The following is a 27,017-nucleotide window of genomic DNA, read 5'->3' as shown; positions in this document are numbered from 1 at the left end:
ATGCGCGCGTTCTCCTGGCAACCGATTCTTGCCCTCCAGTCAGGCCTGTAGACTTAAAGAAGGGGGGCAGAGTGCATTCCATCAGGTTTATGGCGCACAGCAATATTTGCCTCTGTCATGGCTAACTTACAATTAAGTTACTAGTTACCAAAAATGATCATTTTCAGCCACATGTTCTCAATAAATATTCTTATTAGCTATAGTTCTTCTAGCTCCAGTGCTTAATTTAAACTGTGTGACAAAGCTCTGTGTCGTCATTGTCCACATGGGCGAGCAGGAACAACACAATGTGCGACATCCAGCAGCATCCAGCCTCCACACAGATAACATTTTCCATGGCCCTTTTGGACTTTGTCGTTTGTTTGTGCCTGGAGAGTCCAATTTTTGTTTAGGGTTTTTGCAGCACCCTGTGCAGAAGGAAGACACTCACACTTGCAGAGGTAAGTCAATTTGCAGAGGTCACACATTAGCTCTTCCAACAAAGAAGTTTGGTTATGTTTATTTATAGTTTAATGATGGGACCACATGCTCTGCATCTTCAAAGTTTCTTTGTTATTATTCATACACAGTAATGTGATGTATAGTGATATCTAGTATAACTGGACCAACCTCGTCCCTCTTTAATTTATGAAGACTGAATGTTGAATGTTGGACCTTGTGTATCTTGGGGTTTTTTTTCTGAACTTTGTTGACCTCAGTCTTTTTGCAGCCACAGAAAATAAAACCAGGAGTACTCTAAGTGCTTCTTCTCTAGGTGGATGATGATTACACTGTGTGACACAGGATGTCACCTTTGGTCTTGTGAGGAAGCAAAACCTGAGACAGTCACGCCTACCTCAGGACCTCCACTTGTCACCTACTGATCATTATGATTATGAAGATGACAGTGAGTGCAATTAAGACTGTAAACAGCCACGACCGTGACTGTTTTGATGCATGTTTGTGCATTTTGTCTATTTCTTTTGCAGCTGTTTATTACTAACAAAGTGAAACCAAATTCTGTAGTTTATATTCTGTATGCATTTTCATCTTTACCAGCCACAATCTAACTACAATTAAGAATCCAGCATTCAGAAACTGTTGCCTCAGTGGCTTTATAAAATATGTAAGTAGTTCAGGTAATTTAGCTAGCTTTTGAATTACCACAAACACTTATAATATTCTACCTGCACAGTATGTTTTTGTATGAGATAGAAAAAGTAAGGTAAAAAAAAGTCTTCCTCTTAGCAAGGTTGAAGTTATATAATTGATGGTAATTCAGTGAATATACTCGGGTGCTTCCCTTTGTTCCTTGGTACGTTGCTTTTCAGTGTCCTAGAATGTTTAATTGTCTTTCTGTTTGTAATCACTGCCTGTTTTTCACTTTGTACAACTTCTGCGTGTCCTATTCCTGTAAAATCTTTTACTGATACATGTGTTTTAATGTTAATAACACATCTTTCCTGTCAACATCATGTATTCACAGCATATTTGAGAAAGGAGATTCAGTTTAGTATAGTAGTGATTTAATAGTTACAGTGTGCCACTACCATTTAGGAGATTAGAATGAAAAAAGTACACAAGGACTAAGGAGTCACTTGCGGTTGAAGAACGATTTGCATTTTTTTTTAAACCTAGAGTATTATTTGTTGTTGTTTGCACTTCATAACACAAGTTTCAGGCAGCCCCCCTCGCAGAGATCCACAAATGTAAGATGCATTCAAGTCCCAGTGTAAAACTGGGACATCTGTTTTTTGTTTTGTTTTGTTTTGCCAAAACATGTAAACTCCTTTTTCTAAATAAATTGAACAACTCGCAACCCCTTTATCAGAAAGCTCGGAGTTACCAATTACAGACACTTAGCAGTAGCCTATAAATGTTTAGTGCACAGCTGCAAGTGGGTGGGGCCGTCACTGTGGATCATCCTTTGCAGTCATTTTTACACTGGGACAATGCATCTGAAATACGACCTCGATCTTCGCGTTCCAGACGATTCGTCCGCACGTATTTAATGGGTTGTTGGTGAGCGAGAGAGATGTTACGTGTTTTTCGACATTTGTACGCACAGGTTTTCGTAAGGTAAAATAATCGGATTCGTGGGGCTGAACCTAAAGTAAGCTGTGCGTTAATGGTCAGTATTTAATTTTGTAAAGTAGTTTTACGTGTGGCCAGGTTGCTTCGTATTTGGGTGTGGATTAAAGCTTGTGAGTCTTTCAACTCATTGTACACATTTGTACATCTTAGTTTACACGTGTGGATCATATCGTACGCATTTGCTAGACTTATGAAGCAAAATTCTCTCCATTACTTTGGTTCAGGACCGAAATCCGTTGCGAAGTGGCTGTACTGTGTCTTTAAGGGAGAGTTGACGGGACACAATTGCTTTAAATGATACAAGAGGAACAATTTAACAGTGTGTTAGGGAGACGCGGAGAAAAGCAAACAGGGGAAAATAAACAGGCTGTTATTTCTATTTGAAGGACTGGTAGAAACATATAAAAGATTTGCAGAAAAGCAGTTACTTTCTGAATTTACAGATCAATTTACAAGTACTGCTAACACAAAATGCTGTGGGAAGCATTTCCAACCCATAAAAATTAATTTAATTGATAGAAAATAAATTCAGCCTTACAGTTTTTCTGATATCGTCTACATGAATTTGTAATCTGACTCAAAACTTCCAGTACTAGTAGTGCTCTTTAAAAAAAGAAAAGAAATCACACTCGTCAGGAGCAACACCATGGACTTGATATTCAGTGCTACGTTATTGTCAGGTAAGACAACTTTGTACCTTCTGATTTTGTTTTTCATTTTCTATTTATGAATTACAGCAACCTATGAAAAATGGACTGACCTGGGCCGGTTCTAGACAGGCATATATGAGGGGGCAAACAGAAATGTAGCAATGTGCATATTGTGGCAATGGAGGAGGGAAAGGGGTGGGGTGCTGTGGATAACTGTTTTTGTCATGTAATTGGATTGGCTGTCCCACCTAAAGGCTAAGCTTCTCCTGGTCTAGTTCTTAGGGTCACTGAGGCATGCAAACCCCCTGACCACATTAAGGTGGCTATCCCTCAGGGGGAAAACTGAAAAATAAAACAGCAAAAAATAAAATATTTCTCATCAGATTATAAAAGCTAAAAACATGACAGTTACCTTAATTGGATGGCCTGTATCAAATATATTCGAACCCAACAATAACACTTCTCACTATTGCCAATATTAACAAAACTAAAAGGGTAGGAAAATAGAATAATAAAAAAAAAAGAACACCAAATATCCATCAGGATCTTTACAACCAACAACATAAAATTTATCTTAATTGGATGGCCCAAATCTCAAATTAATTGGCAAGATTAAGTAAGAATAAAATGAGACTTCTCAATATAGCCAATATTTACAAAACTAAAAAGAGTTTGCATAGTAATAAAACACACACACACAATTCACCATGTCTCTTCCTACAACACTCAAACTAATTTGTAGAACACAATGGATTCAGAACAGAACATATTAACTTTTTTTGTCTTTTTTTTTTTTTTAATTACAACAAACAGAACTCTGTGTTTGCAACTAAACACTCTCCTTTCTCCTCAATCCGCTCTACAATAACAGTCTCCTGTTTCTCTTTCCAAAAACTTTCATCCATATCCAAGTTATTCATTATGAACTTCTATTGGGCCAAGATCACCAAATTTCTCTTTCTTTTATGTAACATGGTGTGACGATAGGGGTTAAGACCTATGACAAAGTGGAGAAGGAACTCTCATACGATGCTGAAGACACACCAATTAGCAGGACTGTTACAAACAATTTTCAATATTCTTATGTGAAAATCTAGTTTCCATTCTTGAAAGTCCCTGTCAAGGATGTTGAGCAGGGATCTTTTCAGAGACTGATGGGGAGAATCACCAGAGTCTGTTTGGTCCAAAGTTGAGAGCGCAACACTTTGTTTGTTCATTGTTTTCCTTCTCTTTGTTGGATGTGACTCCTCCTCAGCAGGAGATGACACCCCCCAGCAGTCATCCTCACAGATGTTTTTTAAGGAGTCAAGTGCTGCACTAACAACCTCAGAAGCACTGCACAGATCAATTCACTGACACTATAGAATAGCATTTGCTGGTTTTAAGACACCGTGCACCCACAGTACGAACTTTCCAATCTCAAAGAATTGATGCCTCTTAATTTGGCATAACAGGCCTGATGCCTCGGTGCACAGGTCAACGGCAGCATTATCATCCTCTGTCATCTCATACAGGATACTAAGGATTTCTTCTTGATTTTCCACAGTGCACCTTGTCACCACATAGTGGCTTGACCATCTGATCTCAAGCAGCCTTTTTAGACAAGGTGCATCATGTTTATTGAGCACATAGTGGTGGTGAAAAAAGTTGTAGAGTGAACTAGAAAGATTAAAAAATCTTTTTGCACATGGCTCACTCTAATGGCATGCACAACCACTAAGTGCAGTTGGTTGTTGTAGCAGTGGATGTATGGGACATATTTGTCAATCCTCTCAAAGCGTGTACACCACATTTAATCCTACTCCTTACAGAAGCCCCATCATAAAACTGGCAAAGTATACTGTCAGCATTGTAGTGTTGAAATCTCCCAATTCTTTGAATCTTTGGGCTGAAGGAAGGACAATACTCGGTGTATTTATGCTCAATCAACAATCATTTATTTCCATACAATTCAACACAAAGAGCATTAGAACCATCATGATGGGGAGACCAGCCTGAAGAGGGTCACAGCAAGTCTCAAAATGGTGACGGTTTACACAGCTTCTTATACCCTCTAACGGCCCCCACCTAATCGTAAAAGACCAAACATTAACATTCTTTCTCTCTTACGGCGCCTGAGTTATGACCTCGGCAGTTGTTTCTCTGCTTTCTGTAAGGTGGGGGTGTGGAATGTGGTCTGTCTATCTCCCCTGTCTTAGACACAGAGTCTCCTGCTTACAACCTTCTTTTCATGATTCAACAATTAAGCATGTAATACATTCACAGCAGATCAAGGATACAGAGTGATGCACACTTATCTAATAAACTAATAAGTGAATATGTTCTTTTAACTTAAAAGTATAATGAGAACTAAACTACATACAGATCACACACTCTATATTAAAGGGTATAATATGATCTACAGCAGTATTCTAATTCAACTACTTTGATTACATATATAAGGTAACATATAATAACAGAATAATCTGATAGTAGCCAGCATCAGAAAGATGTAACAGTATCTCAGAGGTGATGTACTTTGCATTAAGTTGTTGCAAGTCAAGCAACCCAGTAAGATGCTCCTCTGGCATGGAATTCCCGATGAACCGTATTATCACAGACACATTTTCCACATTGAACCTATCCCTGGTCCCATCACTTTTGAGGCAAAAGCTTCTCATCCTTCTCTAAGGTATATTCCATCAGTTGTAGAAAAATACCTGAAGCAATGTCATCATCATTACCCGCTGCATCATGTCTCAAGGTTGGGTGGCTGTAGCTCAGGTGGCAGAGCAGGTCAGCCACTAATCAGAAGATCGGTGGTTCGATCCCAGGTTGCCTCCTGTCAAGTATCCTTGGGCAAGATACTACTGGTTTGCCTACTGGTGGTAGTCAGAAGGCCCGGTGGCGCCAGTGTCCGGCAGCCTCGCCTCTGTCAGCGCGCCCCAGGGCAGCTGTGGCTACAATGTAGCTTGCCATTGCCTGTGTGTGTGTGTGTGTGAATGACTGAATGAAGTGTAAAGCGCTTTGGGGTCCTTAGGGACTGAGTAAAGCGCCATACAAATGCAGGCCATTTACCATTCAGGAGTACCGCGAAGCCCCAACTCCTTTACACAGAGAAATATATAGCACTACCAATACTCTTGACATAGCAATGTTTTTTTCACATTGTGTTTTACCAACCAACATTGAATCCACAGTCACCCCTGTGGCCTCTCTGTTTTTATGCTCAGTCCAGATAGCTGAAGCATGCACATGGTTGTGGCTGGACACATGCCTCTGTAGCCCCTTGTCTCGACCAGGTGCTGTTTTCCATTTGTTACAACCAGTTATGGTAAAAACTACATCCTTCTCATTAACAGTGCTGCTCAGTATTGTGGTGTGTTGCAATTTAAGTCACTGGGTAGCTGAGCAAGTTGCTTTGGGACAGCAATTGTTGGCAGAGGTACAGGAGAAGCAGCACCTGTTGATGCCACAGGAGCAGACATGCTAGCTGTTGTCTCTGATGTACCAGCAACAGCGTCATTGCTACTGGTATTGGTACAGGCAGGAGCAGCACAGAATTTTTTAAATGCTTGGAAAAAATAATGTATCTCACTTTCTTTTTCACTCACTCCCTTTGTGAGCTGCTGGAAGCTGGGGTGAAACGTGAAGAAGCTTTACTAAAATCACTGTGATTACATCAGTATGTGAAATGAGAAAACTGTTGAGTGCAGAGTTGAAAACTGGGGCAGGGCTTTGTGTCGCGGACACAGACACAGGCCCTTCAGTCAACTCTGTGCAGCAGACAGGCTCACAGAAAGATACACTGCTCTACTAGACTGAAACTGTGAAAACAACAATGGAATCGTTGACTGTATAAATATGTTTGTATTTTTTAGTTGTTAATTATCTCACGAGATAATAAGTGATTTTTACGACAGAGGTTTGCTGCTTCATTTTGCTCTGCCCTACCTGCTGAGAAACCTGACACCAGGTCATTTGCATACTAACAGTGATTGGATGTTTAGCTGGGAGGAGGGTGAGGAGGTCGACAGGAAGTGCTGTATAACGTTCCCGTTATTAATGTTTGGGTGGCTGACGGGGACGGAGTTTCTCCTGTCACTTTCTTGGCCTTTACAGCTTCGTCATATTGCACTTTATGGTGACGTTTGAGGTGGTTATACAGATTTGTAGTGTTACCTTGCGGTGCTGCTACTATGGCAAGGGATAGCTCAGTAGGTAGAGTGGTGGCCCCATGATCGGAAGGTCGGGGGTTCAACTCCACTGAACGGCTACCCTGAGGTACCCCTGAGCAAGGTACCGTCCCTACACACTGCTCCCCGGGTGCTGCATTGGTGGCTGCCCACTGCTTCACTGGGTGAATGGGTTAAATGCAGAGGAACTATTTCCCTATGGGGACTAACACACACACACACACACACACACACAAAACACAGCTTGCAAATGATATTTTTTTTGACTCTCATCATCTTCTTTGAAGGCAAAAAACTTCCACACGGAGGAATGAGAACCTTTTCTTGGAAGTAATTTTACAGTGGGGTTGTCATTCTCACCGGTATCAGGAAACGTTTTCTCTGCGCTCATTGTGTTTTCTCCCCTCGGGCAGTTTCACGTGCTCTAAGTTTTTTTTTTTTTTTTTTTTTTTTTTTTTCCCTGCCAGATGGCTTCTGTATCACGTGGTATAAGGCTCCACCCTTGTCATTTGTTGAGCAGGAAGCGTGAGCGCTTGTTTTCATGCAGATTATGTCCCGGATCAAAATGCGGTACAATTAATCGTGCAGCCCTATGTGAAACCATCTCATTTGTGCCTTTTCTAGTGGATTTTTCAGCTACTGTAGTAAATCTTGTCCATATTCATGTTTGTGGGTAATCTATTTTATTTCTTATTTTGTTATTTATTAAGTTTGATTTAAGGGGTAGGACATTTGTTTAAGGGGGCATATAGCCAGCCACGGGACTGATTGGTACTTTATGCAATAAAAACTGCAGACTTCCTTCTAAATACAGAAAGTGCAATAATCTTTTTAATTATGTTTTTCTTAATGTTGTGATATAATGTACATTCACAACTGTGTAAAAATAAATAAAAATGGTATATTCTTTAACCCTTTAAGACCTACCATAGAACCAAGTTCACCAGAGCTTATATTATATTTTTACATGCTGTGGAGCCATTTTTGGAAGCATTTCAAGTTGCCATACATCAATACAACCATTATAACCCAGATTTTAATAATATGTATGCATTAAGTGCATAGTAATTACATAAATTGCAAAAAAGTGCAATAAACTACAAAAAAATGTTTAAATCGTTTTTGTTTTTTTAACATATATTTCTAGTTAGAGAAATTTAAGAGGCTTATCCCTCAAAACTGTAAATACAAAAAAGTTGCACAAAATAGTTTCCTACCACAGGAAATTTATTTTGAGTGTCTTCATAGTTTTATTTTTGAAATACACCAATTTTTATATACTGCAGGAAAAACGAAAATAAATATTATACTGCAAATTTGCAAAAAAGCAGCATATGCATCAAAATAAACTATTTCCAGCAGTGCAATATGAGTCCTCAGCATCCCAGAAACGACACAGAAAGTCATAAAGTCAAAGATAACTTTTAAAAACACCAGTATAGGCTCATGAGGCCCTGATGGTAAAAAACTACATTTCTGCGAAAACGACGTCACTTCCGGTTTCGGGCAGGTAATGGTGGACATGTGAAAGTTCGCGCTGATGTCTATTCCAACATAGGAAGTGTTATGAACAGCTGATCGGATCGGCAAAGCGTGTTTCTGGAATATTATGTTTGTGTTGCTGCAAGCGCTTTTTATGCAGTTTTTGCAAAGCTATATGTGGAAGGAAACTGTGACCTAGGACAAGCTGATGACATAAGATGTAAGTACAACTCCTCCGGTTTCATATGCAAAAAACATTTTTGCGCTAGCTTACGTGGTTGCAGTGCTACCGGGATTTAAAAATAGTTATGCAAAACAGAGCGTGCCCGCTCCGATCGGTTTTAAAGGGTTAAAAGCCACAACAACACAATTGCGGTTGTGTCGAGAAGAAAAAGAACATTTGCATTTCAATGTAGTTGCAGAACATTTTGACATGAAAAAAATAGCATCGTTTGATATCATATTAACTTTTTTTTAGGAAGCTGTGTTATATCATGTCATAGCATGACTTGTGTGGCAGGCATCAAGTCTGTCAATTAAAGCTGGTCTTGGCCAACTAAATACAACTAATAACTGAATCATTCTTGAAATTATAAAGCTATTGGGGAAGCAGAACATATTTGCAATAAATATCGATTGAATCAGAATACTTTATTAATCCCTAGGGAAATTATGTTATGTTATTATTGAAATAGTTGGTATTGGATTTACTAATGAGATATAAACATGTCCATTGGAATTTTTTGATTGCTTACATTTTTGGATAACTTGGCATGCCTCAAGTCAAATTGACCCAGGAACATCATTGCTGTGCTAACTAACATAACAGGAGGGTTAAGTACAAGTGGTAACTGCCTGAATTAACCATGAATGACAGTATAAAATAAATATTTATAAAACGTCAATGTCACTTGCAAACAATGAGCTCATATTCAATCATATATGTAAATCCACATCTAAATACTTGGTTATTCACTTATCTAGACTTTATAAAGATCTAAAGTTATCTTTATACTGAATATAAGATTATCAATCAAGAGCAAGCATTTAATAAACAAATCTGTATTTATAAATTACATACTAAGCAGGATTAAAGCTTTATAAATGATGAATTTAGCACTTATTAATACATTACTAACTCTTTACAGTGTGGCATTATTATATAGTGTTATTATGTAATATGGTACTATCACATAGCTTTATCAAACAAAAGGCTCTCAGAAACTGGGGAAAACTCTGACAGGAAGAGGTCTGGCAGACCCAAAGCCACAACTGAATCAGAGGACAAGTTTCTGAGAATTAACAGCTTGTGTGATAGGTGGCTCACAGGACAACAGCTTTAAGCACAGCTTAGTAGTGGGCGTAGTAAGCAAGTCCCAGTTTCAGCTGTGAAGAGAAGACTTTAAGCTGCAGGTTGGACAGGACGAGTTGCTGCAAGAAAGCCATTGCTACGATGCCACAATAAGACAAAGAGGCTTGTCTGGGCAATGAAACACCAGCCTCGGATTACTAAAGACTGGAAGAAGGTATTATGGACTGATAAATTGAAATTTGAAATCACGCAGGATTTTTGTATGCCTTCAAGTAGGTGAAAGGATGTTTCCACAGTGTGTGGCATCAACTATCAAACATGGAGGAGAAAGTGTGATGATCTGCGGCTGTTTTGCTGGATTCAGGGTCAGTGACTTGTACAGACTGAGAGGCACCCTGAACCAAAATGGCTACCACAGCATTCTGCTTACAATACCCTCTGGTATGTGCCTAGTTGGTCAGGGGTTCATCCTACAGCAGGATAATGACCCAAAACATAAGTCCAAGCTGTGCCAGAACTACCTTAGGAGGAAAGAACAAGATGGTAAGCTTGAAAACATGGAGTGGTCATTACAATCTCCAGACTTGAACCCCATCGAGCTGGTTTGGGATGAATTGGACAGAATAGTGAAAGAAAAGCAACCTACAGTGCCGCACATTTATGACAACTTCAGCAACAGACATTGGAAAAACTTTCTGAAGAATACTTGATTTCTATTCTCTGTGCAGTCAGTGCTGGCAGGGTTTGGGGTTCCAGGGGTGCTCCGCCTCCGTGCTGGGGCTCTGGCAGGGCCTTGGGGACTTGGGTCCTTTCACACTCTGGAAGACCTCTGGATGTCTGGGGGCTGGATCTCCTCCATGTCTGCTTCATGCCCTGGGGGACGGGGCTATGGCTCCCCACACCTTCTAGCAGATCATTACATGGAGAGACCTTTTGAAAACAAGTGTGTTCACGCACACAGTTGTCCACACAGGTGTTCAAAGACACAAACTACCCTTCCTTGGCTCTGGCCTCAAAGCATACTGCGCACTGTCAGTCTTACGTGCTCCTCAATACCATCCAGTATTTACTATTTATTGTTACACTACTCATCTAGGTTGTTGCTGTGGTCTCCCTGCTGTGTTGTTCTCTTTTTGCTTGTTTTCTTTTTTCTTTTTTTATTCCAACAGGTGATCCAGCTGATTTTTTTTTTTTTTTTTTTTTTTTTTTTGTGTCTTCTCTCAGTGTCCCTCTTCCCCTCTGTTTTTCTTTCCCTCCCATTCTTTCTTTTTCCCTTTCTTAGCCTCCATTCATCTCTGTCCAGTCTATAATAACTTAAAATAAAATAAATAAATAAATAATAATGTTAATAATAAAGATCAATCAAATGGACCAATATGGCATAGCCATACTGACCCACTTGGAAAAATAAATCCATTGACCTTCAGACAATAATTCTGATTTCTAAAGTACCGAACGGAACAGGCAAAAAAAAAAAAAGGAAAGCAAACAAACAAAATGGGCTCCACATTAAAGTTTTATAAGTGAAAAGTTACTACCTTTAAATTGTCTTACTCTAGTGCACTCTAGTGGTAATGAAAGAAACACTCTGGTACTCGAGAGGTAGAATGAAATTAGACTAACACAGCGTAAACAGTTTCCGAAATGTCATTATGATTAGTAGTGCTATAATAATAATGTTATCTTTTTTTACAGTGATTTTAAAGATTTGTGTTCATTATTCCTCAGTGTTAAATGCTGCACTTGGTTTCAATATTGATCCCGTGGCTTGGAAGACCCTGAGTAACTCTGCTGCTGGTTTTGGCTACCAGGTGGTGCAGAGACAATCAGAGTAAGTCCGGACATGCATTGTTATGTTGAAAGCGAGTTTACAGCTGCATGTTTAACATTACTGCTATTTCTTTTTTATTTATTTACCATCTCTGTTGTGCTATATGGACATATGGAGTTTATTTAATTAGAGTTTGCTTTCTAGACTTACATGATTGACTGGATTTATTTTGTTAGTTTGCTCGTCAGTGCTCCACTGGAACAGCATTCACAAAATGGAAGAGGAGAAATATTTAGGTGCAGTACCTCTGCCCAAAACTGCCAAAATATACAGTTTCAAGGTAGGTAACCATTCATTTCTAAATGTGCTAAAACTCGGATAGTATTTTGCCATAAAAATAGATATCCATAGATCCTGTCGCATATAAATCAAATCACAGTTACAGTAGATTTCCATATTAGATATCTTAGTATGTAACGTTCAGCCTTAAAAATGAAATAAACTTTCCAACTGATGATAAAAACAAGAAAAAATTTCTTAAATTTTGACAATAGTGACGAAGAAAAGTAAAACTGAGTTTTGTTTTGCATTCCTTCATTTTGAAAATATACCAGATGAAAACTACTGTTTATCTCAGTTTCCAGTCTAGACGATACCACTTCTTATAGTTATCATGAATTGTGGCACTTTGTAGTTCTCAATTTGAATATTGTTTTCTTCCTTACACAAAGTGTATTTTAGGAGTGTTTTAACACATTTGTAATGCTTTCAATACAGCACCAGAGTTTGCAGTCAACATGTCGCTTGGTTTGTCAATGAAAAGTGATCCGACAGCACAAAACACTGTGGTGAGTTACTGAACTGCAGACATTACCAGTGATTGTATCTCTCTATATCTATCGCTATATCTGTATATCTCTCTGTCTCTCTCTCTCTCTTCTTTAAACAGACTAAAAGTCAGCAGATTTTAAAGATTTGTGTCGGAATTTCTTGTTTGATTTTATATAGAATTAATAATTGTTTAAGTGACAAAAAATACTCAACCTGCTGAATTATGGCATCTTGGCTTTGTCTCCTCTCAGGTGTGTGGTCCAACCATTCCGAAGGACTGCAGAAGTATCACCATGTACAACGGTGTGTGCTTTCAGATGGAAAGTTTCAAAAGGATCAGACCACCCATACCTTCTTCTATTCAAGGTAACAGTAAATGGTCTTTGCCTCTCTGTCTCATTCTCTCTCTCTCACACACACACACACACACACACACACACACCATGTATATCATTACTCCTGGTGTGTGGTATTCACTGACCCTTTACTAAGGTACAAAATCCTTTTGCTTGCATGATATCAGTTTGAAAAGATATAAAATTAACCCTTAAAAATTAACATAATTCTGAATCCATCTCTTTGACAGAGTGTAGAACACAAGCAGACATTGCCTTTCTGTTGGATGGTTCAGGCAGTGTATATAATGCTGATTTTCAAACAATGAAGAAATTTGTGAAAGATCTAATCGAATCATTTCTCTTAAGCGACACACAGGTGAGCAGCTGCTGTCCCTCTGTCAGTAAAATCATGGCAAAGACATAAAATAGCTACATTTTTATTTCTATTAAGTATTTTTTTCTCTCTTTTTCAGTTTTCTGTTTCCCAGTTCTCTACTTCACCGCAGGTTCACTTTTACTTTAAGAAACTTTCCTCATCTGGATCAGTGGAGACTGACATCAATGACATCAGTCAACAGGGAGGAACTACTTACACAGCCAAGGCCATCAGACATGTTGTGTAAATAATGCAGTTATAATAGTGAAGAAGTGCAGATACATTATTGTCCAGTTGATTTTTTTCCATAAATTTGATCACATTAAGTACTGTGTGGACTGTATGACTGAGGGAAGCCTTTTAAAAGACACACTGTACACAAACTTGTGCTTCAGAGTGTCATCTTCTACTGAGAAGATAATATGGCCCCAACTGGCTAAATTCAAATATTTGCTGAGTTTAATTTGAAAAAACAAACAAACAAACAAACAAACTTGTATTAGGTTGATTTGTGCAAAAGTTAAAAAAATTGCCAAAGAGAATGACATGCAGAAATAATAATATTAATGCAGTTTACCTGGTTGTGTATAAGTTACAAGATCAACTGTAAAACAATATTTTGAAATTATTTTGATTTTTTTTTATTTGACAGGAACAATGTTTTCACACCACAAAGAGGTTCCAGACAAAATGTCAAGAAGGTCTTGATAGTAATTACTGATGGACAATCTCATGATCGGACTGATCTGGGAGGTGCAGCACAGCTAGCAGAGAGTAAAAACATTGTTCGATTTGCTATTGGGGTAAGTACTTCCATTATTTAAACCTGCAGTATGTTGAGTTTTATAATAATGAGTTTTATTCAGTTGTCACACTACAGTCACATTATGCTGCACTATAGGGAGAAAAGTCCTGAACCACTCACTCACTACAGCTCCTTAAGTTGCTTGGCCGTAGAAACCAATGTTATGAAATTCCTGTCGCACAGCTTTTGTCTAAATGTTTCCACTTTGGAATAATACCACTTAAAGTCAATCATGAAATATACAGGCAGACCAAATAAAATTTGGTGACTTGTTGCAGCAGTGCGATCATATTACAGTACTACACTTAAATTCAGTGAGCTCTTTAGAATGACTCACTCATTCACAAATATTTGTAAATTCAGACTGCATGGCTAAGGGATTGAATGTTTTTTTGCCTGTAGTGATATGACCGAAAACACCCGAATTCAAAGATTAGGAGTTTTGGTTACATGCTGGCCACACATTTGTATATGCACCATATAATGTACATGTAGTGCATTTATTTAAATCAAAGCCAAACTCACTGACCATGTAAAATTTAAATGAAGTCTCTTAAATGAAAAAGCTGAATTACTAATGGAAACATGAGATATGTGTGTAATACAAATACAGCTAGTAGAGGAAAAAATATGTGTACAAACTATTTTATAGCATGACATAAATGTTATCATGGATTTAGGTTCTATTCAGTGTTAGCGAGTTTAAAACCTGTTTGTAAATCAAGTGAAGTTTAACGAATGTATTTTAATAAAGTGAGCAAATAATTTTTGTAGTATGAGGACTCAAACATATTTGTCAACAAGGTGGGGAATGCATTTAATAAACCTGATGCCAGAAGAGAACTGGACACCATTGCATCATCTCCCTCAAACAAACACGTCTTTCAAGTGGAGAACTTCGACGCACTTGAAGTAATAAGACAGAATCTGCAGGACAAAATTTTCTCAATCGAAGGTACAAACATAAATTTATTGTTACAACTTTGTTAAAATTCCTGTAAATGTTTCAAAAATTAAAATGATTGCAGTGTAATAAATGCTACTTTCAGCCGCTCACTTTTTCACAAGGGATTTTTTTCACATTCATTATGAGGATCTGTGTCCTTCTGGAATTGAAGCAGTTAACTTTCATTTGTTGTGTAAAATGCTACAATAAGAAGCAACTAAAATTAGTACATTGTATTAACTTTATTGTACTGTATTCAGTAAAGTCACATGTAAAAGCAAATGTAACTTTACATTTTGTAAAATGAGCAATAAATGCTCAGTAGTTTTAAAATAAACTGTAAAAAATAATTGTAACCTCCTAAGACCCGAACTCTTCCACGACATGCATTTTTAATTTCTCTTTGATATTTGGGCTGATTGGGGCCCGATGAATGCAAAAACAAAGGATTGCCAGATTTTTTTTTTTTTACCTTATTTTTGTTTTTAAGAAAAATAAGAGCCACATATGAGGATATTTGTTTAAAATTTTGATAGAACAGTAGCAGTATAATGTCCTCGTCAGTGGATATCAGGCCCATGTAGAGCAAAATTGAGCATTTTGGTCTAAATAACCCAAAATGTGATGTCCACATATGTGGACGCCAGGTCCTAAGAGGTTAAATAATTACTTGAAGCATACTAAAAAAGATTAATCTTCAAATTGAATTTGACTCATCGTGTCTCTCTTTTACCTTCTCATTTATTTTTCTGTTACAGGATCTCAAAGCAGTGGAGAGTCACTGGAAATGGAAATGTCTCAAGAGGGATTCAGTGCAGTTTATGTGCCCGAGGTAATTAAAACTACCTGAAACTCACCAGACAGTCTAGTCATAGAAAGAAAGATTCACATGTGCCTTTGTGGCAGTTTTTAAGTTCTAATGGCAAATACAGGTTAAACACAGTCCAGATTTTAAATGTAAAATAAATTGTCTATAAAATGTATTTTCTTTCTACACTGTAGGGAATTCAGATGTCTATTGTTGGTGCAAACCAGTGGAAGGGAGGCTACGTGCAATACACAACAGGAGGCCAGAAGGTGAAAACATATGAGGATGTGTCTTTGGAGCCTGACAGCTATCTTGGTAAGAATAGTTTGCAAAACAGACATAATTTAAAAGGATTAATCAGGAATCTTAATCTGCCTTCTCCTTTTGAAAACCAAAATTCTAGGTTACTCCATGGCGATTGCTAAATCCTGGCATGGCTCTCTGACAGTTGTTGGTGCTCCAAGATATAAACACAGAGGAGCTGTGTTTGCTGTTAACAGAGAAAACTTGAAAAACCAAAAGATTGAGCCATTGGCATCACAGGTATGCATTTGTATTAAGACAGATATGAATTAAATTATAATTTCCATAGAAATGATCTCAGATACAAAAATAATAATATCTTCCTTACACAGTATCAGACTGGTGCATATTTCGGGGCAGAGGTGTGTACCATGGACATAAATAATGATGATATCACTGATCTGATCTTCATATCAGCCCCAATGTACATGGAGCCTGATAGAGAGGGAAGAGTTTATGTTTGCACATTAACTGGTTTGGTAAATCAGTTTTATTTACTGCAGTTAAATTAATCGGTTTATTTGTCAACTTTCTTAATGTTTATAAAATATTAACTCTCTTCCTTTCAGTTTGTGGAGTGTAATTTTGATGATCCGTTAGTACTAAGAGGACGTGCAGCTGTCAAAGGAAGGTTTGGCTCTTCTCTTGCTGTGCTGCCTGATCTAAACTCAGATGGATTCAGGGATTTGGCAGTTGGAGCACCTTTGGAGAATAATGGTGAAGGCAGCATCTACATATTTAATGGCGAAGGAAGAGGAAGAATCAGTCCTACTTACTCACAGGTACACAACATCAAAGTACTCACAAAGATGTCTAAACTCATCTATCAAGTAAAGTCAATATTTTACGAAATCTGATTAATTAAATTATTTCAGAGAATTACTGGCTCTGAGGTCCAGTCAGGACTGAAGTTCTTTGGCCTGACAATCAGTCAGTCGTCTTTTGACCAGAGTGGTGATGAACTGCCTGACTTAGCGGTGGGCTCAAAGGGTAGAGTTGCCTTACTGAGGTAAGTCCAGGTAATGGTCAAATATTTAGGTACATTCTAAAGTTCATTATTATAAGAATGGCACATTTACAAATATATTTTATTAAAAGCTTTAATGATTTATGTTAAATTATTACACAAATCATTAACAATAATTTACAGCATTTCTGTTTTTTGGGGTTTGGGGTATGATTTAGATCTACTTCAATTTTTATTAAGTTTTTAGTTCCTGACTTTCTAGTGCGCCCCAGTGTTTCCCTTTATACTCAAACTTCCCTCTGTGAATTATTTGTTTATTATTTTCAGTTGTGTTTTGTTTCATTGTTTCCAATCTCCATCATTATCTGATGTTTTATACTGTCTGAGTCTCCCTCGGTTCCTTGTTGCATATTCCCTCTAAATAAGTCCTGTGATTTCTGGTTTGAATCCCTTGCTTTTTTTTTTGCTTTTGTTTTGAAAGTATTCAGCATTAAAGCTGCCTTTTCAGTTTAGATATCATTCCTCAGGTCCATATTTTCCCTTTCACACAGCTTAACCCAGACAATTAGATAAAATCAAAAGTTCTCTTTCCCAAAGGAAATTCTCCCCTTTAACAGGAAGAAACCTCTGTCTGAACACGGCTCAGGCAGGGGCAGCCATCTGCCATGTCCTTCACACGTGTTCTTTTTACTTTCCAGATCAAAACCCATAGCAATGGTGAGAGCTGAGGTATCGTTTAGCCCAAACAAAATCCCTAGACAGAATGTAGACTGCTCAAAACCATTAGAGAATACAGCAGAAATCTGCTTTACTATGAGCAGAGTGTCTACAGTCGACACAGGTTAATCATCCTTCTCTCTTTTTCTCAATCACTGCATATCATTTTATTTTTATTGTATTTAAACTTGCAACATTAAAATCAAATTCTATTTCTCTATTTTAGCTCGAGCAAGGATTGATTACACTATAACACTGGATGCCACTCGCAAGCCTCCAAACAACCGAGCTTACACCAGTGGGAAACAACGAGAGCAGTCTGGATCAGTTACTGTTGACTTAGGAATAAAAAAATGTTCACCTGTAAAATTCGTCATTGAGGTAAGATCTAATAGCAATCTTAAAATCCTTCAAAGTCATTAAACTTAAGATTTTGTTTAATTAATTTTACTTTTAAGACTCCTCCAACATTGAATCTAAACCTCTTCTTGCAGGCTTGCCCCGAAGACGCTCTCAACCAACTTTCCAATGAGCTCAAATTCACGTTTAATGGTTTGCCCTCAAACACCAACCTCAGACCAAGTCTTGCCCCGCAGGCCCAAACAACAACCATTCATCCTGTAAGTAAACCTTTAAAAACCCTATTAGCTGACCAACTGAGGCTAGTCTTTATGAAGTTATGAGAAACTTTTAGGTTTGCCCTTAACTTTACTGAATCAATTTTATTGTAGGCATGCAACTGACTGATACTTCTTTGAGCGACTTCTGCGCAAGTACTTGAAGTAAATGAGTCATCATTAATGCAGTGACGGCATGTTTTAAGCTGAGCCCATGAAGGCCTTCTGCCTGTTCAGAAATAAATATCAAATAGAAAAAAAAAATGTGTTTTTAAGTCACACATATGACCTTCCTCTTAGTATTTATGTATGAATACAAAGCTGACAGCAAAAAGCAAATATGAAACCCTGCAAAAAGAGACTTTCAAGCTATCGCCACGGTGATTCTACTTTAGAAACATGAACAGGTAGAAGCAGGGGATACAGCCTGACACCTTATCAGTTTGTTACATGTTGAACTTCAGGGTCTTGCTGCTGACCTGAGGTCGACATTCACTCAGCTAACATAACTCTGAGTACTTGTAACAGCATGTTGTCTGTGCAGGTGATTGCAAAGAGCTGAAGTTGTGTTAGCAGCATAATGCAGTTGTTTCTGTCCATGATGCATTTTACACTTTACCATCATGCTCTCATTCTTTATAAATAAAAATTAAAATAAAAATCCTTCTTTTGGTTCATAAAACTCTAGAACAACTGCTTCCCCAGTCTCTCAAAAAACCTCACATCAGATCAAGTGCAGCTTTTTGAACTGTTCCCACAATTAGATTAGAAGTGTGCTAAAGGGTTTCTGTTACTGTGGCTTTGTGTTTACATTCAAAACAGACTCAAAGTCCTTTTAATTTGTGCAGGGTTGCAGTTATTAACTGTGTTTTTTGTGTGTATATATTAACTTCTATTTTCTGTCTTTGTAAAGTTTTATTTTGTTGATTTTATTGCCTGTAGACCTACATGTGGTAGCACATTGGATCACCATAAAACCACTTATTTAGTCTTTAAATAATTTATAATGTGTACTTTTCCATCATGCTCTCTTCCACAGTTAGGGTTTGAGATCAACTGCGGCACTGATAACAAATGCGTTGATAACCTGAAAGTGGATTTCAACTTCACCAGGTGAGGCACAGTTACAGTGGGATGCAAAAGTTTGGGCAACCCTGTTAATAGTCATTATTTTCCTGTATAAATCGTTGGTTGTTACAATAAAAATGTCAGTTAAATATATCACACAGTGATATTTGAGAAGTGAAATGAAGTTTATTGGATTTACAGAAAGTGTGCAATAATTGTTTAAACAAAATCAGGCAGCTGCATAAATTTGGGCACCACAAAAAAAGAAATGAAATCAATATTTAGTAGATCCGCCTCTTGCAGAAATTACAGCCTCTAAACGCTTCGTGTAGGTTCCAATGAGAGTCTGGATTGTGGTTGAAGGTACAGTGGGGCAAAAAGTATTTAGTCAGCCACCGATTGTGCAAGTTCCCCCACCTAAAATGATGACAGAGGTCAGTAATTTGCACCAGAGGTACACTTCAACTGTGAGAGACAGAATGTGAAAAAAAAATCCATGAATCCACATGGTAGGATTTGTAAAGAATTTATTCGTAAATCAGGGTGGGAAAATAAGTATTTGGTCAATAACAAAAATACAACTCAATACTTTGTAACATAACCTTTGTTGGCAATAACAGAGGTCAAACGTTTACTATAGGTCTTTACCAGGTTTGCACACACAGTAGCTGGTATTTTGGCCCATTCCTCCATGCAGATCTTCTCGAGAGCAGTGATGTTTTGGGGATGTCGCCGAGCAACACGGACTTTCAACTCCCGCCACAGATTTTCTATGGGGTTGAGGTCTGGAGACTGGCTAGGCCACTCCAGGACTTTCAAATGCTTCTTACGGAGCCACTCCTTTGTTGCCCGGGCGGTGTGTTTTGGATCATTGTCATGTTGGAAGACCCAGCCTCGTTTCATCTTCAAAGTTCTCACTGATGGAAGGAGGTTTTGGCTCAAAATCTCACGATGCATGGCCCCATTCATTCTGTCCTTAACACGGATCAGTCGTCCTGTCCCCTTGGCAGAAAAACAGCCCCATAGCATGATGTTTCCACCCCCATGCTTCACAGTAGGTATGGTGTTCTTGGGATGCAACTCAGTATTCTTCTTCCTCCAAACACGACGAGTTGAGTTTATACCAAAAAGTTCTACTTTGGTTTCATCTGACCACATGACATTCTCCCAATCCTCTGCTGTATCATCCATGTGCTCTCTGGCAAACTTCAGACAGACCTGGACATGCACTGGCTTCAGCAGTGGAACACGTCTGGCACTGCGTCTGTGTTACTGATGGTGACCTTTGTTACTTTGGTCCCAGCTCTCTGCAGGTCATTCACCAGGTCCCCCCGTGTGGTTCTGGGATCTTTGCTCACCGTTCTCATGATCATTTTGACCCCACGGGATGAGATCTTGCGTGGAGCCCCAGATCGAGGGAGATTATCAGTGGTCTTGTATGACTTCCATTTTCTGATGATTGCTCCCACAGTTGATTTTTTCACACCAAGCTGCTTGCCTATTGTAGATTCACTCTTCCCAGTCTGGTGCAGGTCTACAATACTTTTCCTGGTGTCCTTCGAAAGCTCTTTGGTCTTGGCCATGGCGGAGTTTGGAGTCTGACTGTTTGAGGCTGTGGACAGGTGTCTTTTATACAGATGATGAGTTCAAACAGGTGCCATTCATACAGGTAACGAGTGGGGGACAGAAAAGCTTCTTACAGAAGACGTTACAGGTCTGTGAGAGCCAGAGATTTTCCTTGTTTGAGGTGACCAAATACTTATTTTCCACCCTAATTTACGAATAAATTCTTTACAAATCCTACCATGTGAATTCATGGATTTTTTTCTTCACATTCTGTCTCTCACAGTTGAAGTGTACCTCTGGTGCAAATTACTGACCTCTGTCATCATTTTAAGTGGGGGAACTTGCACAATCGGTGGCTGACTAAATACTTTTTTGCCCCACTGTATTTTGGACCATTCCTCTTTACAAAACATCTCTAGTTCATTCAGGTTTGATGGCTTCCAGGCATGGACAGCTCTCTTTAACTCACACCACAGATTTTCAATAATATTCAGGTCTGGGGACTGAGATGGCCGTTCCAGAACGATGTACTTGTTCCTCTGCATGAATGCCTTAGTGGATTTTGAGCAGTGTTTCAGGTCGTTGTCTTGTTGAAAGATCCAGCCCCGGCGCCGCTTCAGCTTTGTCACTGATTCCTGGACATTGGTCTCCAGAATCTGCTGATACTGAGTAGAATCCATGTGTCCCTCAACTTTGACAAGATTCCCAGTCCCTGCACTGGCCGCAGAGCCCCACAGCATGATGGAACCACCACCATATTTTACTGTAGGTAGCAGGTGTTTTTCTTGGGATGCTGTGTTCTTTTTCCTCCATGTATAATGCCCCTTGTTATGCCCAAATAGCTCAATTTTAGTGTCATCAGTCCACAGCACCTTATTCCAGAATGAAGCTGGCTTGTCCAACTGTGCTTTAGCAAACCTCAAGCGGCTCTGTTTGTGCTGTGAGCAGAGAAAAGGCTTCCTCTGCATCACTCTCGCATACAGCATCTCCTTGTGTAAAGTGTGCCGAATGGTTGAACGACGCACAGTGACTCCATCTGCTGCAAGATGATGTTGTAGGTCTTTGGTGCTGGTCTGTGGGTTGACTCTGACTGTTCTCACCATTCGTCGCTTCTGTCTACCTTAGATTTTTCTTGGTCTGCCACTTCGAGCCTTAACTTGAACTGAGCCTGTGGTCTTCAATTTTCTCAATATGTTCCTAACTGTGGAAACCGACAGCTTAAATCTCTGAGACAACTTTCTGTGTCCTTCCCCTAAACCATGATGGTGAACAATCTTTGTCTTCAGGTCATTTGAGAGTTGTTTTGAGACCCCCATGTTGCTACTCTTCAGAGAAAATTAAAAGAGGAGGGAAACTTACAATTGACCCCCTTAAATACTCTTTCTCCTTATTGGATTCACCTGTGTATGTAGGTCAGGGGTCACTGAGCTTACCGAGGCAAGTTGAGTTCCAATAATTAGTTCTAAAGGTTTTGGAATCAATAAAGTGAAAACGGTGCACAAATTTATGCACCTGCCTGATTTTGTTTAAACAAATATTGCACACTTTCTGTAAATCCAATAAACTTCATTTCATTTCTCAAATATCACTGTTTGTCTCCTATATGATATATTTAACTGACATTTTTTATTGTAACAACCAACGATTTATACAGGAAAATAATGACTATTATCAAGGTTGCCCAAACTTTTGCATCCCACTGTACAAAACTTAAGCTTTGCTTGTGCGTCTTGTTTTCTTCAAATGTGTTGTTATTTGCAAGTTGTACTTAATGTCACTTAACTTGTCCTTATACAACCATTATTAATATTTTTGAAACTGATGACACTGTTGTTTTTGTGCTACCCATATGGAAAAGAAATAGAAAAAACTTATAAAAGACTTGCATAAGATGTGGCCTACTTCATATAGTGCATCATATAAGGCTTATATGATTTACTAATGAAAGTGGCCACTTTCTCATTACTTTCATATATTGTTTTAGTAAGTATCCAAAACATACAAGTTTCATTTATATGATTTTTCAAGGGATCTTATATCTGTTTTCACTCTTGTATTCTTTTCATACAAGTTTCACACAAGACAGATACAAATTTATAAGATTTATATATATCTTTTCCATATTGGGTGGATTCGGGAGGACGGACAGCAATAAGGCGGTCACTGAGGATGTATATAAATCTTATACAATTTGTATCTGTCTTGTGTGAAACTTGTATGAAAAGCATACAAGAGTGAAAACAGATATAAGATCCCTGGAATAATTATATAAATGAAACTTGTATGTTTTGGATACTTACTAAAACAATATATGAAAGTGTCCACTTTCATGAGTAAATCATATAAGCCTTTTATGATTCACTATATGAAGTAGGCCACATCTGATGAAAGTCTTTTATAAGTTTTTTTCTATTTCTTTTCCATATGGGGAACCAGCAAGTATTAGAATGTTAACTCACTAAGAAGTTACGAATGTTTTTTTTTTTTTTTCACTTTTAGCATCAGTATCTTAGCAAAGCAATTTACCTTACTGTTTGAGCTGGAAAATAACATGGTTTATCAAAGCTCAAAGTGCATTACATTTGGAATACTATGACATTAGTATGCTTCTAGTCTTGTCTTGTTTTGCCTTGTTCTCATCGGGCTTTGTACTCTGTCAGATCCTCAGAGGTTAAAGTGGGTATTGAAGAGCTTTTGAATGTCACAGTCACAGTGGAGAACAGAGGAGAAAACTCCTACAACAGCCGTGTTATTCTCACGTACCCAGCTGGACTCTCCTACAGGAAGTTCACGGGTCAGCAGGTAAGGCATCAGGATCTAGTCTGTTTTAGTTCATCACTCATCTGCTGCTCTTCCAATCCATTCAGCAGTCATTTTATTCCTAATAAAGGGACGGATTGAGTGCAACTCCTTGGACAGTGAAGATGGTTTGTCACAAGGAAGGACAGACTGCACTATTGACAAGCCAATTTTCAAGAGCAAAACTGGGGTTTGTTTCTTTTTTTTTTTATTGTATTTGTACAGAACATCTTTCTTTTGTGACTTTTACACAATTTAAAGACAAAGGGAAGTCACTCATTTCTCTCATTCATTTAAGGCTTCCTTAATTGTCTCCTATGGGATTGAAACCAATAGTCAACTTGAGAGGAAGATCTTTGTCACTGCAAATGCCACCAGGTACTGTTGCTTTGGTATAGATACTCTTAATTTATGCAACAGCACCACAGATACAGAACAGATTTTTTTTCTTTTCTCTTTCAGTGGAAATCAGGAGCATGCCCCTACAAGTGAACTCTACAAAAAGAAATCGATTGATGTAAAATACAGCATTTTTATGACATTTGAAAGGTGTGTGTTGTTATGTTTGTAACAAAAGAAATCACACAGTAACAAATGTTCTATTACATAATGTATATTTAAACCTCAAAATATGTCTGTTTAGCTCACTCAGCTATAACAATTTCACATTTGGGAAGAACGATTTGAAGAAACCAGTCCAAAAGTCAGTTAAGGTAAAATATAACTTCTATCTGTCTGTGAAGGTTCTCAGTCATCCAGGTCATCGTAGTCTAAGGAGCTTGCAAAGAAAAGCGTCTGGACTTCTTTGAGTTGCTTGAAGACATTTCACCTCTCATCCGAGAAGCTTCTTCAGTTCTAAGGTCAAATGGTGGAGAGTCCCAGATTTAAACCCAGTGGGAGTTTCCCCCCACAGAGGGACAAAGGACCCCCTGATGATCCTCTACCTAATCACATGAGCCAAGGTGTGAAAGCGGGTGTGGGTCACAATCAGCCAGGGTTTCAGGTGAGCTCATTGTGAAACCTGGCCCCACCTTATCATGTGATTTCCTGAGGTCAGATGGCCCAGGATGTGAGTGGGCGTTAAGGCGTCTGGGAAGGGATCTCAAAACTGGATTATAGATGGCAGACAGTTGGTGTCGTAAACCCCCGTGTCACTTATTGTAGCCAACCTTTACATGGAGGAAGTGAAAAGCAAGGCTTTTGGCTCTTTTAAAGGGAGAGTACCCAGTACCAGCTTTCACACCTTGGCTCATGTGATTAGGTAGAGGATCATCAGGGGTCATTTGTCCCTCTTTGGGGGGAAACTCCCACTGGGTTTAAATCTGGGACTCTCCACCATTTGACCTTAGAACTGAAGAAGCTTCTTCAGTTCGGTTCAGAACTGAAGAAGCTTCTCGGATGAGAGGTGAAACGTCTTCAAGCAACTCAAAGAAGTCCAGATGCTTTTCTTTCCAAGCTCCTTAGACTATAACTTCTATCCTCTTTAAAAGTTTATTGTATGATTTAGACCTAACTCTAATTCATTTGGTCCTTTTCTTCATTCATTTAGGTCACAAATGATATCAGAGCGCTTAATTTCACTGTGGTGATCAGGGTTCCAGTGAGGCTTGGTGAAAAAGACGTTTGGGTGGATTTGAGCAGTCTACAGGTAATATTTATGTAATATATGTTTTAGCTGCTGAAACTACAAATAACTTTATTGTGGATGGATGCATATGGTAAAATTAAGACCAATAAAACTTAAATCAAACATATGTCAGATTCCAGACTGTCAGAAAGGAGATGAGGAAGAACCAAGTGTCAGAGATTTTGTTACGAAGATACAAAAGGATAAAGTGGTGGTAAGTATGCCTCTGCACTTTACCTGTTCAAATTTAACCTAATTGTAGATTTAAACAAACAAACAAAAATCACATTACACTGGATCACAGCTTGTGTTGCATCTTCTCTTTAAATCACAGGACTGCTCTGTAGCCACATGCAGAGTGTTCAAGTGCAACACGTTCCTGGAAAGACTGCAGAGTACGACGTACAAAATCTCTGCCAACATTAGTTCACGATGGATACAGCAGGTAACTGGAGGGATTTTGGGGTTAAATGAAAGATTTTTTTTTTTTTTTACAACTGTTAAGCTTTACATTTTTTCTTAGATTGGACTTCAATCTGCTAAATTCCTCTTGACCAGCACAGCCAGTCTTGATTACGACAAAACCCAGTACATCTACTTTTCAACAGGGTCTGACAACAGTCCTCCTGTTCGCAGGGTGTGTACACATTATTTTCTCTCATTTTACTTATTAAGAGTTTCATTGGTATCAACATCCTGTCACTTCATCTCTCAGATTGAGGCAGAGGTAGAAGTTTACCCTGAGCCAGATTTCACCAAAGAGATCGTTGGAGGATGTCTGGGAGGGTTGGCTTTTCTGGCCTTACTCACAGCTGGCCTGTATAAGGTGAAAGACTCCTCTTACACTTTTTCAACTAATCAGTTATAAAGGTTTTAGAGAACATATCCTGTTGAAAATAGTTTAATGGTTATTATATTTACTCATATACCTTGATTATTTTTGTTCATTTTTAATGCACGATTGTTACATTTATGTGGGGTTTTTTTTTCACTCCTAGGCTGGATTCTTCAAGAGCAAATACAAACAGATGATAAATGAAAATGCTGAAGATGGTCCGAGTCCTGGGACTGATGCAGGCGCAACCCTACCAGAGTAAAAGAGATCACATATGTAGTTGTATATTTAATTTATATGAAATCTATAGATCCTCTGGATAGTTTTAGGAGTGAACATGGTACGTAGAAATGTCCATTCTACTACATTTGATTGATCGAATAAAAACAGCTTGCTGTGTCTAATATCACTCATATAGTTCCCTCACTTGTGGTCAAGACATTGAAAACAGGCTCACAATACTGTATTTTGTGAGGAATCCTTCTGCTCATCTTTCAATTTAAATTACTGCAAACATTGTACAGTGAAACTAATTGTCATGCCATCATGTACTGTAAAACTTTTCAAATTCAATAGATACAGTTAAAAAACACTTTGCTTGCTTTAAAAAACTGAACTTGTGAAATGTGACTTGCTTTTTTGAGAAATAATGAACAGGGAATGCAATGTTTTAGCTCTGTGATGTGACTTTGCATAAAAAGTATTTCTCATACGTCAGTGTTTGTCATTTGCAATATGTAAAAAAAAAAATGTTTTTGGTTTCATATGATGAAGTTATAATTAGAAAGATGTTAGAGGAAACAATTCGTTAAACAAGTACTTGGAGCAATAAAACACAGAGACCTTAGATCTGTCTTTTCAAACGTGCACGGGTGAGGCCCAAAGGAAACCCATAACAAAAGATAACAGCAGTTTATCATAAGTTTATTAAAAGAAATCATTTTTATACAA

General features: G+C 38.3%; 2 protein-coding genes across 3 annotated transcripts in view; both read left to right on the top strand.

Moving 5' to 3' along the window:
- Positions 1 to 27,017, top strand: part of LOC145430302 (uncharacterized) — a 358,832-nt gene that overhangs the window by 147,595 nt on the left and 184,220 nt on the right. The gene's annotated exons all lie outside the window — the stretch shown is intronic.
- On the top strand, positions 1,595 to 27,017 carry LOC113019306 (integrin alpha-M-like). Of its 2 annotated transcripts, XM_080305127.1 has the most exons (30): positions 1,595 to 2,753; positions 11,421 to 11,523; positions 11,700 to 11,803; positions 12,241 to 12,311; positions 12,546 to 12,660; positions 12,881 to 13,008; positions 13,106 to 13,251; positions 13,661 to 13,811; positions 14,618 to 14,768; positions 15,518 to 15,591; positions 15,762 to 15,882; positions 15,971 to 16,110; positions 16,203 to 16,349; positions 16,440 to 16,652; positions 16,746 to 16,879; positions 17,536 to 17,678; positions 17,781 to 17,935; positions 18,049 to 18,174; positions 19,211 to 19,284; positions 23,466 to 23,607; positions 23,696 to 23,794; positions 23,903 to 23,982; positions 24,067 to 24,153; positions 24,248 to 24,317; positions 25,154 to 25,252; positions 25,365 to 25,445; positions 25,566 to 25,676; positions 25,755 to 25,868; positions 25,947 to 26,057; positions 26,230 to 27,017. In XM_080305127.1, the coding sequence occupies exons 1-30, from the start codon at positions 2,720 to 2,722 to the stop codon at positions 26,326 to 26,328; spliced, it is 3,423 nt and encodes a 1,140-aa protein (XP_080161253.1). In that variant the 5' UTR covers positions 1,595 to 2,719; the 3' UTR covers positions 26,329 to 27,017. The 2 variants fall into 2 exon arrangements, with proteins under 2 accessions (XP_080161253.1, XP_080161252.1); XM_080305126.1 differs by lacking the exon at positions 1,595 to 2,753 and having other exon boundaries at positions 9,424 to 11,523.

The sequence above is a fragment of the Astatotilapia calliptera genome, chromosome 8, assembly GCF_964374335.1.
Source record: "Astatotilapia calliptera chromosome 8, fAstCal68.1, whole genome shotgun sequence".
Classification (NCBI taxonomy): Eukaryota; Metazoa; Chordata; class Actinopteri; order Cichliformes; family Cichlidae; genus Astatotilapia; species Astatotilapia calliptera.
Note: the sequence above shows the minus strand (reverse complement) of the source record. Positions and strands in the feature narration are given on the sequence as shown.

Coding starts and splice junctions, on each gene's coding strand:
- LOC113019306 (XM_080305126.1), top strand. CDS start 11,345: ATGATTAGTAGTGCTATAATAATAATGTTATCTTTTTTTACAGTGATT. Junction 12,312..12,545: donor CGACAGCACAAAACACTGTG/GTGAGTTACTGA, acceptor GTCTCCTCTCAG/GTGTGTGGTCCAACCATTCC. Junction 16,111..16,202: donor TTGAGCCATTGGCATCACAG/GTATGCATTTGT, acceptor TTCCTTACACAG/TATCAGACTGGTGCATATTT.